The 12164-nt window shown below is 54.0% G+C and overlaps 1 protein-coding gene across 1 annotated transcript in view; it reads left to right on the forward strand.

Moving 5' to 3' along the window:
• Nucleotides 1–12164, forward strand: part of MMD2 (monocyte to macrophage differentiation associated 2) — a 39165-nt gene that overhangs the window by 22212 nt on the left and 4789 nt on the right. The window contains exons 2-5 of the mRNA XM_021680060.1: nt 1742–1874; nt 3243–3403; nt 6485–6559; nt 11804–11905. Coding sequence (XP_021535735.1) covers nt 1742–1874; nt 3243–3403; nt 6485–6559; nt 11804–11905 — 471 coding nt within the window. The remainder of the gene's footprint in view (nt 1–1741; nt 1875–3242; nt 3404–6484; nt 6560–11803; nt 11906–12164) is intronic.

A 12164-nucleotide genomic window follows, 5' to 3' on the forward strand; every position in this document is an offset into this window, starting at 1 on the left:
CGGTGGGACCTCATGTTAACTGAGGACATCTGCAACAGCTCTGTTTCCAGATGAGGTCACTTTTCTGAGGTACTGGGAGTTAGGACATCTGCATAGGAATTTTGGGAAGACACAGTTCAGCTCATAACACTGCCCTGCACGCACTGGGCTGCTTGCCATGTGCTCTGCACATTCCCGTCTGCTGCTCCCTGGGCCAGGAGCACCCTTCCCTCTCCTACCTCTCTTTTCATCTGGTAAACTCACTTATCCCTCGTTACCTGTCTGCCGGTGCCCACTATGGGGCCGGGTGCTCTGCCAGGCACTCGGACATCAGGGTGTGCCTGAGCCTTGGGGAGCCTGTCCTCTCTTGGAAGCCTTCACACTATGCTGTGTCCCTCCTCTCAACTCCAGCCGGCACATAGTAGGTGCTCCTGAATGTTTCCCGGAAGGATGAGGAGCACTAATCACATGGTATTGTATTGGGATTTCTGCTTGGATTCGATGCCTTCTGGATTGTGAGCTTCTTGAGGGCAGGGCCAGGTCACCCCAATGCACCGTCCCTAGTTCTCAGTGTAAAACCAGCATACAGAAGGTGCTTAACAAATGCTCTATGAACTGTATGGCACGGATCCAGCAGGGAGGAGGTGCTCACAAATCCTCAGTGAAGTACACTTAACACGGATCCAGCATACAGAAGGTGTTCCATAAATGCTCTGTGAACTTTATTGGCACAGATCCAGCACACAGAAGGTACTCAGTGAATGCTCTGTCATCTGTCCTGGTGTGGTACCAGCGTATAGAAACTGCTCACTAAATGCTTCCTACATTCTACCCTCTAGCTTCCCTTCTGCAAAATGGGGGGGGGGAGGGGCGAAGGCTCCATCGGAGCTCCAGTGTGGATCAAAGGAGAGACTGGAGGGCTCGAGGCGCGGAGATTCCCAAAGTCTCTGGAACACCAGGAGTGCGTATTGCTCGGGATACAGTCCACTGGTGGTTCCACATGTGGACCTACGCCCAGCAGAAATACAGTCGATGGTCACCAAAGATGTGCGCACGGTTGCTTATGGACGGAGTTCTCCCTGGGGGCCCCGAACCGGGCAGTCCACCTCCAGGAGCTGGATGCATACATTGTGTATAGAATTCTGTCCGGCAGTGAAAACAGCCAATCCCTGCATCTGACAACATGAATGAATCTCGCCAAAGTCACGTGGAACCAAAGAAGGTGGACAAAGGAGGGTTTGTGCTGCGTGATCCCACTGATGGGAAGTCCAAGCGCAGGCCAAACTAATCAATGATGACAGAGTCAGAGGTGGTTTCCTTGAGGGAAGAGTCCCTGGGAGGGGGCCTATGGGCCCTGCTGGGGGGCGGGAAGTGAGCTCGGGCCCCTCCCGCGTGGTGGCTTTGTGGGTGGGTGCACGAGTCAGAGGGTCAGTCTGTACCCGCAGGGAGCTGTGCTCTATGTCAGACGGAAGGAAAATGAGAAACATGAAATGGAGAGAATGCTGTATTTAGCCAAGTTTGGTAACAAGTACCACATTGGGGATCAGGCACAAAATATTGGCTAGTCCAAAAAGAGTGTAATAGAAAGGGGGGGGGGGGGAGGAGGGGAGTGGGACTCTGGACGGGGGAGGGGAAGGAGAGGAGGGAGGGGGAGGGAGGAGGGGGAGGGGAAGGAGAGGAGAGACGGGGAGGGGAGGGATCCTTTATTTTCCCACCAGGAGGGACCCGATCTTCAGGTCTCCTGGGAATCCTGTGAACACAGCTGCTCCCGGCTTCCTGGCCCAGCTTCCGGGAATTATGCCTCTCATTCCAGGTTCATGAACCACCGAGTCCCTGCCCACAAGAGGTACCAGCCCACCGAGTACGAGCATGCAGCCAACTGTGCCACCCATGCTGTGAGTTGGCTTTTGGGGTGCCGAGCGGGGGACACTTCCAGGTGGGAGGGAAGGCAGGCTCTTCACCCTTGGAGAGGGTCAGCATCTCTTTTCCGTGGTGATGTCCCAATGGACGACAAGTCCTCTGTGGCCCTTGGAAGAGTGAGTGGGATCTGGAGGGAAGGCCATCTGGGGACATTGGACTGTGGTGCTGAGCATGCCTGTCTTTTGCTCTGCGAACCTTCGCTGGCTCCCTGGTACCTGGCACAGCATCTGGACTCTAGCAAGCTCCCAGGCAGGCCTTAGTTCATAAGTTGGTCCACCTTCCCTGCTACCCAGGTTCCAGCGCCCTGGAGTCCTTGCCTCCCTCTGCCTGGAGTCCTTGCTGACACCACCCCAGCCTCGCCTAAGAGATCCTTCTCTGGGCAGTAGGCCCCTTTGGGAATAATGGAAGATCGAGACCCACATTGTCCAGTTCGGTAGCCACTGGCCCCATGTGGCTTTTGCGCCCTTGAAATGCAGCTCATCTGTTGGAGACGTGCTGCCAACTTGGGAAGACTTAGCATGGAAAACAGGATGTAAAATAGCTCCTTAATATGTTTATGTATATTACATGGTATTTTGGATAAATCGGGCTGAACAAAATGTAGTATTAACGTTAATTTCACCAGTTTGTTTTTCCCTTTAAGAACGTGGGTCCCAGAACACCCAAAATGACCTGTGGGACTCGCGTTATACTTCTACTGGCTGGGGCTGCCATAAACCCTTTCTCCTGAAAAAGTGTTCCCAACACAGAACTGGGCACACTTTCAGGGACCCCCTGCCCCCTGTGCTTTGGAGAGTTCTAGACTTCTCCAGGGAAATGATGGATCAGCCAAGGCGTGAAGAGTGAAGGGTTTTCCCAGTGGACCTGGTGGGGAGGGCTACTTTCTCCAGAAGGTGCTAACTACGTATGCAGAGGTGTGAGGCGGTGTGGCGTGCTCGGGGACCGCGAGGCTGGCTGTGGGGGCGGTGACCGGCGATGCTCCTTGAGGCGGGGAGCCGTCGTGTTTACCACGACCTTCTCCAGAGCCGTGCTGCCCGATGGGGTAGCCACTGGCTCCGTGGGGCTGCTGAAATTGAAACTAAAATCAACTAAAACGACATAAAATAAAAAACGTCAGCACTTTATTGCCACCATCATGATTCAGGTGCTCGGTAGTCACAGGTGTCTAGCAGCTCCCATGTTGGATGGGGCAGGTCTAGGACTTTCCTGCCAAGGAGGGAGGGTCTGTTGGATGGCGCGGGTCTGGAGGAGAGAGTGGGCGGCATGCTCGGGGAAGCTCTGTACATCCCTGGCCCCCACGCTGAAGGCTGGCCCTGCAGCACCTGTCCCCGCTCTGCTTCCAGCTCTGGATCATCCCCAGCATCCTCGGCAGCTCCAACCTCTACTTCCTGTCCGACGACGACTGGGAGACCATCTCTGCTTGGATTTACGGCCTCGGCCTCTGTGGGCTCTTCGTGGTGTCCACCGTGTTCCACACCATTTCCTGGAAGAAGAGCCACCTCAGGTGCCTCTGCCTAGCCCACGGGTGGGGCAGGGGCTGGGCGGAGTGACCAGGGTGGTGACCTTCATGCCGTCTTTGCCTCGGCTGGCCGGCCAGGACTAGATCCCACCTGGGCAGACCACCTCACCCACATGAGCCTCGTTTGCTCACCTCCGAGACGCCCGGAGAGCAAGCCCCCAGCTCCCAGTGCTGTTGGGAGGGACCCTCCTGATCATCGTAACCATCAGAATGGCCTCCCCAGGTCCAGGCCCTGTAGAGACGTCACCCCTGATCTTTTCAGTAATTCTGCGGTATAGGCAGTAGTCTTGGATTTTTAAATTTTTGCTTTGCTTTTAATTTTTAAAAACACTGTGGTAAATACCCATAACATAAATTGACTCTCTTCGTCAGTCTTAAGCGTCCAGTTCAGGGGCATTAAGCACATTCACACTGTTGTGCTAACACCACCACCCATCTCCAGAACTTTCTTCATCTTCCTGAACTGAAGCTCCATCCCCTTTGAGCACTCGTACCCCATCCCCTCCCTAGCCCCCGGCACCCACCATCCTACTTCCTAGGGACCTCACGCAAGGCAGTCGTTCGGTATTTGTCCTTTTGTGACTGGCTTCTCTCGTTTGGTACAGTGTGCTCAACCAGTTTGTAGCGCCTCTCAGAACTTCCTTTCTAAGGCATTCCATGAATATCTTCCATTGTAATGCACACGTGCATCCGTTCATCCCCATCCGTGGACGGATCCTTGGGTTGTTTCCACCTTTTGTGACTGGCTTCTCTCACTCAGTGTGAGGCTTCAGGGCTGGTCCCCGTTGCAGCATGTAGAATCCCCGGCTTGTACGTGATGACACTGAAATTCGGAAGGCGATGGGTCTTGCTCAAGATCACCAAGCTGGTCATATCTGAGCCAGAGCTGATCCCGGGAGTCTGGGGCCCCCGTACATCGAGGGATGCCTTGGCCCCATTGCAGCAGTGGCAGGGACCCCTTGTCTCCAGCTTCAGCATCCCCTGCCCCTCCCCCAGGAGCCCCGTGACTTTGCTGTAGCCCCCATTCCCATTTCCCATTCTTGCCCTCTCCGTGGGTCTTGGTTCCGCCCCGCTGTAGGAGTTTCTTGTGACTGCCGTAGCAAATGACCCCAGTCTGGGTGGCTGGAAACAACAGAATTCTTTCTCTCGTAGTTTAGGAGGCCAGAAGGCTGAGATCCAGGTGTCAGTGGGGCCATGCTCCCTCCAAAGTCTCTAGGGGAGGATCTGGCCTCTTCCAGCTCCTGGTGGCCCGAGTCTTCCTTGGCTTCTAGCTGCTTCTCCGGGCTGCCTGTGTCTTCACACGGCCTTCCTCCCCGTGTGTCTCTTTGTCCAGATCTCGCTCCCCTTTTTCTTGCTAAGAAACCAGTCATTGGGTTTAGCGCCGGCTTAACCAGTGGTGGGCTTGTGCTGGCATTTCCTGTCCTCACCTGTCACATAGTGGATGAAAAAAACAGCACTTGTCTTCTAGGTGGGATTAAAAAGTCCTAAGTTGCTTAGACTAGTGCTCTGCTCATGGCCCACGCCGTAAACATGCTAACTGTTGTTGTCACTTTCATTTCTAGGAGGACATGTGGTTAAACCATACGTAGGATCCCTGGTCAGTTTTACTGAGGGCTGCAGTTTGCTGGGCAGAATCAGTTTGCGTTAGTTATCTATTGCTCTGTAATACATTATCCTCAGTCACAGAGGTTTTATTTATTTATTTTTTTAGAGATTTTATTTATTTATTTGAGAGAGAGAGTGAGTGAGAGAGAGAAGACAAGCCGCGGGGAGAGGCAGAGGCAGAGGGAGAAGCAGGCTCCCCACAAAGTAGGGAGCCTGACACGGGGCTCAATCCCAGGACCCCGAGATCATGACCTGAGCCAAAAGCAGATGCTCAACCCACTGAGACACCCAGGTGCCCCAGTCACAGAGGTTTTAAATAACGGGAAATCTTGACTACCTCTCAAGGCTTCTGAGAATCAGGAATTCAGGAGCTTAATTAGCTGTGTGGTTCTGGTTCATGATCTCTGGTGTAACCAAGATGCTGGGCCGGGGCTGCCGCCATCTGAAGGCTTGCCTGGGGCTGGAGAGGCCACTTCCAAGGGGGCTCCCTCACATAGCTGGCAAGTTGGTACTGGATGCTTTACCAGGTGCTCCGTGCTTCCCATATGGACCGCTCCACAGCCATGTCTCCTTGCTCCCAAAGTTAGTGTTCCAAGAGAACAAGCCAGAGGCTCTAATATCATTTATGATCGAGCCTTAGAAATCACTCACCATCATTTCCGCAGCCCTCTGTTGGTTACGTGTGTCTGCCTTATTCATCGTGGGAGGGGGCTATGCATGGGTGTGAATACCAGAAAGTGGGGCTCTTTGGGTATCATTTTGGAGGTCGGCTGCCACACTGGGCAAACATATTGAGGGCTACCGTTTGCTACTCAACATGAGGTCACAACAAAAACAGCGAATGTTTATTGAGCACTTCCTGATACGTGCTGTGTTAAGTACCAATGCACCTAAACCTCATGGCCACCCTGTGATAGGCTGCTGGTACCCTCCCCACTTGACAGATCAGAGAGCTGAGGCTGAGAGATGGTAAGGAGCTGGTTCAAGGTTATGCAGTCCATAAGTGATAAGGTTGGCGTTTGGACTCAGGCCTGCTGGGCTCCAGACCTGGACCTGAACCAGAATGCTGGGACCCAGAGGCTCTTTAGCAGGGGCACCATAGGTTCATTGGTTTTATACTTTTTTTTAGTCACCAAAGTATTTCATCATTTGAATTCTTTTGAAAAGCCCAGTATATAAAGCCAAAATGCAGAGTGTGGGTGTCAGACCTTCACCTTTCAGGGAGAGGGGGGTCCTCAGCGAAACCTGTGGGGTGTCCCCATTGGACCCCCAGGGGGATGGGGAGCCTGGTTTGAAAACCACTGCTCTGGGCACTTCCAGATGGGGAGCCTGAAGCCCAAGGGTGGTGGCTGGGGCGAAAGCCCGTCAGCCCCGAGCTCAGGCCCCTCTGCACCTGCGGGCGGGGAGGTGTGGCTCTGGGGCCCTACCCCTGACCCTTCCCCTACCCCTTCTCTGCCCCAGGATGGTGGAGCATTGCCTGCACATGTTCGACCGCATGGTCATCTACTTCTTCATAGCAGCGTCCTACGCGCCCTGGTGAGTACCTCTGCACAGTCCCTCGTTGGGGGGTGGGGGAGACTGGCTTCCTCCTCTGAATGTCTTCTTCTAATTTGGCTGGGTAATCTGTTGACTCGGCACAAAAGAGTGTAGGTAAAAAGACGCCCTCTGTCCATTCTCCTTCTGCAACTACTTACAACTCTTGTGTCTCTTTCCGGAGTTGTTTTGTGCAAAAAAAGCCAAAGTGTGTGCCCAGAATATTGTAAATGCATCGGTATTCATATTTTTCCTCCTGCTTCTAATACAAAAGGAAGGGTACTATACAAACTGCAGTTTGCTTTTGTTCTCTTGGTAATGTTGCTGGGGGTACCTCTCTGTATTTTAGTACACTGAAAATTTCCCCAGTCTTTTTTTCTATCACAGCATAACATTTCCTGGCCATCCTGTTTATGGATATTTCTGGCATTGGGGCGCTCCGTCCCTTGGCTAGGAGAGACCGTGCCGTAGTGAATCTCCTTGTTTGCGTATGATTTAGCACCCGCGTGTGGATATGTTGGCTCGAATCATATGAAGTTGCTAAGAGGTGGCCTCTTCTGACCTCCAGAAACAGCACTTTCATGTGGTGGAACCTGATCTTTGTGGCATAAATTTGAGACTTGGATTTCTGGGCAGCAGGGAGCCGGCCTTCTAATTTGGTTAACTTGCCAGATAACCACACAGTGTATTGGTTTTAACCTCCCCCCGCCCCCACAGCAAGTGACCTGGAGTTTTCCAACTTGATTTAGCAATCCAGAAAGTTCTGGAATAAGGAAACGCTCAGCTTCAGGCCACATTCTAAAAGCCCACAGAGCCGTTGAGCTCACGTCTGGGGAATGCGTGGCCGGGCGGTGCTGGCGGTTGGGACCCGGAGGGTCTGGCCCCTGGACGGGCATCTGTGACGGGACAGTGGTGGCATGGTGAGACGGGCCTGCGTGCATGCAGCCATGGGAGCTCAGAGGAGGCACAGCTGTGGCGTCGGGGCCTCCGGAGGGCTGCCTGGAGGAGGGGTGCTGCTCTGAGGACCCGCACGTGCGCTTCTGAAGAGTAGGGAGCCATCGGAAGGTTTGTTCCGTTTTTGCCCAGGAAATTTCTGTTTTTGGTCATCACAAGTGGGGCCTTCTCTTTCATTATATCTGCTAATAAATGGGTTTTATTTGTATATGCGAAGGTGATTGCTATTTTTTTTTTAAATTTTATTTATTTGACAGAGAGACACAGCGAGAGAGGGAACACAAGCAGGGGGAGTGGGAGAGGGAGAAGCAGGCTTCCCGCCGAGCAGGGAGCCCAACGCGGGGCTCGATCCCAGGACCCCGAGATCATGACCTGAGCTGAAGGCAGACGCTTAACGACTGAGCCACCCAGGCGCCCCACGATTGCTTTTTAAATATGTGTCGTGGAGGTGTGCCGTACCTGGAGAGCATGCGCGGTCATAAATGTACATCCCTGGGAATTTTCAGCGGCCAGCACCCAGATGAAGAAGCAGAACATGTCCAGCCCCCTTGTCCCCCTGGGCCTCCTCCCCTCAAGGTAACCGCAGCTCTGACATATGACAGTTAGGCCTGATTTCTTCTTTTGTGTTAGTGGAGTCCCCGTTCTTTTGGATTCTTGCTTCTTCCACACAGCATACGTCTGGAGAAACCCATGGAGTCATCCATCCTCCCTGCTGGACAGGGCCCTCGTGACCATAGCTCGGGTGTCCACGCTCCTGGGCAGGCTTGGCATGGTGCCCACGTCTCATACAAGGGTAGAGGCAAACGGAGTATAGATGGGAGGCTGTTTGGTCTGTTTTTAGGGGTGATGGGGCTTCAAAGCAGGATATTGATGTCGTTTTAGTGTTTGGACCCATGGGAGCAGAGATGCGAGGACAGGCTGGCCCAGGACCTAGGGGAGCAGCGGTGGTGGCCTGGACCCCAGGAGTGGCCATGGGAGTCAAGGGAGAGGAGTGACAGATCGAAAAGACGCTTGCAGGCAGCTGAGTAGACTGACTCATGGACAGTGGGAGGGGGTGAGGGGTGCCAGGTTTCTTGGGCCAGCCTCCCCTCTGAAACCAGCCCTGCTGCTGGGTCCTCCCTGGGGTTGCAGGCAGATGCAAGCCCCATGCCCAGCTGGACTTTGGGAGAGAAGGGGACTTGCTTCTCTTCCCAAAACTGGTATGCTTCTGGCCGTCAGATGCCAAGTGGGCAGGCGTATGTATGGAGGCTTCTAGAATAAGCACAGGTCCTGGGTGAGTGGGTTGTGGGGAGGCCACTGGAGCAGGCCAGGAGCAGGAGAGCGAAACCAGGAGCCACGGGAGGGAGCTCCTTCCACGCGGCCACTTGTGGTCGGCCCCAGGTGGGCCCTAGGCATCACCTGCAGTTGCCAGGGGCCAGGTCATCTCAGGTTTCCTTTCGGATGCGGCCAGGTATAGTCAAGTCATGTTTTGTGCTCAGCTGCAGTAACTCTCTTCGACGTGGATTTCTAAAGCAATCCCCTGACTATCCTCCACTCTCTTGATTTAATGGCTGGGTTTCTAGTCTTTATCCCCAGCTGTGACTGACGGAGAGGTACAGACACTCTCTCCTCATGGGACTTAGGGTCCCACAGGGAGCACAGATGTTGACCGTCCCAGTACTGACACGGGAATGAGCCACAACTGTGAATGAGAGGTGCAGGTGACGTGTCCTGGTTTGCGAGCCTTTTTAGGAGGAAGAGTTGGCCGAACGTGGGCGTTGGTCGGACGTGCGGGAGGACGTAGACGGAGGAGCTTGGTGACCAGTTTTCCAGCTGGGCACTTGGGTGCGTGGGAAAGGGGGACACGGGACAAGGTGGTATAAAATCATTTGGTGGGTATTTTTCTTTGAATGGCTCTGGTTTTCATGCCGTTTTCTGCAGAGCCCCGGAGGTTCCCAGATGACCATGGAGGGGTGGGGGTGTGAATGACTGTGGGTTCCTCCATCCTTGCCTCAATCAGAAAACCCTATTTTTTTGATGTTTATTTTTGATAAATTAGACTTACACGTAAGATTCCTGCATACAATCTTTACTTAAAGGGTGTAAAAGATGCTTGAAAGCCTCTGGCATAGTAGAAAGACAGGAGCAGAAATATTTGTTTGAAATTCAGCACACTTTTTTGGGGCGGGGGAGTGTTCATTTTCTTCTGTTAAAGTCAAGTTGAAATCCAATGGGATATTTGTAAGAAATGACCTGTGTAGTTCGAGACTCCCTCCCCTTACCCCTCCCCCCCATCCCATTTTATACTCGTCCTCCTACCCATTGGCCTATTTTTTTTTTTTAAAGATTTTATTTATTTATTTGAGACAGAGAGAATGAGAGACAGAGAGCATGAGAGGGGGCAGGGTCAGAGGAAGAAGCAGGCTCCCCGCCGAGCAGGGAGCCCGATGCGGGACTCGATCCTGGGACTCCAGGATCATGACCTGAGCCGAAGGCAGTCGCTTAACCAACTGAGCCACCCAGGCGCCCTTGGCCTATTTTGTGTCTGTTTGGAGAGCTGTTTAGAATGATCTTCACTGATGGTTCTTCCGGGTAATGAGTCGGGTTATTTTTTTCTGCCTTTAAGCTTTCCAGTACAAATTAACTTCTTTATAATAACAATTGGACTCAGAGCCGATTGCTTTTTGGGGGACACGGGGTGGGCAGAGGTTGCATTATAAGGTGGTCTCATTCAAGAAATTCACTCCGGAAAAAAGTGAAAAAGGATCCCTCCCCTCAAGCACTGCCATCATCAACTGTCCCTTTCTAGATGGAACTCCCACTACCCACTCGACAGGGGGGCTCCGATCGGTGTGCTGCGCATTTACACATCTCTCTTCACGTGTGCAAATAATACAGTCCTGTTACTCTCCCCTCGCTCCCCACCGCCACACACAGCATGTCTGGGAGATGTCCGCACCAAAGTCCGGATTGTTCTGTTTTCCAAGCTGCTGTGCCCATGTGTATCCGGCAGGGTGCAGTTGGGGGACAGAAACCATACAATGATTTGAACACGGAACATCTGGTATAAAGGATTGATCATAGGAGATTGGAGGAGGGGAGAATTGATTGATGAGCATCAGAGACAAATCTAGGGAAGCTACGGAGTGGCAGAAATAAGGGACAGCTACGACCAGCCCCGCTCCATCCAGGGCAGAGGTCCCTCCACGTCCAAAAGGGCCTGACCTTTGCCCACAGGATGACAGAGAGGCTGCTGGAGGGGGCCATGGGTGTGGCTTGCTGGAAATCAGCCCTCTGGGGGTGCTGGGAGAGGCTGGCCACTGGAGGCCCCGAGCGTTACCCCTTGTTCCGTGCCGGGGAAGCTGCTGGGTGCTCCTGGAAGCAGCCGTTGAGAGGCCCCTGCAGGAACCCCGAGTGTTTCGGTGCAGATAGCGTATAGGGTGGAGGTCAGGCAGCTTGCTGGGCAGGGGTCCCCACGGGGGGCCCCCAGTGTGCAGGTGTGTGGGGCTGAAGAGGGGGTGCAGGAGCAGCTGCCCGGCCTGAGGCACAGGCCTGCGTTGTCCCCTGTGCCGCCACTGTCCCCTGCATCCACGGCTAGCGCACACGCTGTGGCCAAATGCTGGAGAAAGCCGCGGGGAAACCGCCTCAGCCCAGCAGCAGAGAGAAGCCTGCTCTCAGAACCTGGTGGAAGAACCACGGGCGCCAGGAAGGAAGAAGCTCTCCTCCCGCAGAGTCTCTTCACTGCCCGCCCCTGACAAAGCTTAACGTCGTCCGAGCCTGCCGGGAAGAAAGAAGGCACGTGGCCCAGCTCCGCTAGCTTGGAGCAGGCAGGAGGGGCGAATTCGGAGCCGAGAGGCAGTCGGTTGATAACCAGCACAGACGAATACCATCCTTATATCACCTTCCCCTTCCGGTAGATAGTTGGGTGCTTTCCTGTGTGTCCTGTTGGACCAGGGCTGTGATGAATGTCCTCTTCTGTGCCTCTGTGCGCGGACGAGACCGCATTTCCTTGGCTAAGGGGCTGGAATGACGGGGTCACTGGACATGCACGCCTCGGGTTTGATAGATTCGGCCAGATTGCCCTCACACAGGCTTTATGCTTCTGCCCATTTGAGATGCCCTTTGTCTTCGCGCTCGGACGGTGTCCGTTTTGCCAGTTTTCCTCTAATCATTGCTTATTGTTCCAGTCAGTTTCTCTGTCTGTCTCTCCACCCCGAGAGCTGTGGGGCACAGGGCTGCTCTGGGGTCAGTCTTCCTGGGAGGGGCTGGATCCCAGGGGGCCCCCCTCAGGCTGTGCCCTTGGCTTTCTCTCAGGCTGAACCTTCGGGAGCTGGGCCCCTGGGCCTCCCACATGCGTTGGCTGGTCTGGATCATGGCCTCGGTGGGCACCATCTACGTCTTCTTCTTCCATGAGCGGTAAGCCAAGGCTGGGTGGGGGGGCTCGGGGCTCAGGTAGGCTGGACCTCCTCTCTGCCCTTGGGGAGAAGAGACCCCAGGATGACCCCGAAGCATGGGGGCACAGCTCTGCCCGGCGTCCCGGGGCTCAGGCCCATGGATGGCCACCAGAGCCACAGCCCATAGGGTCGATCTGAAGAGGTTTTATTTATTTTATTTTATCTTTTTAAAAGATTTTATTTATCTATTTGACAGAGAGAGAGAGAGCGAGAGCAGGAAC

The sequence above is a fragment of the Neomonachus schauinslandi genome, chromosome 5, assembly GCF_002201575.2.
Source record: "Neomonachus schauinslandi chromosome 5, ASM220157v2, whole genome shotgun sequence".
Classification (NCBI taxonomy): domain Eukaryota; kingdom Metazoa; phylum Chordata; class Mammalia; order Carnivora; family Phocidae; genus Neomonachus; species Neomonachus schauinslandi.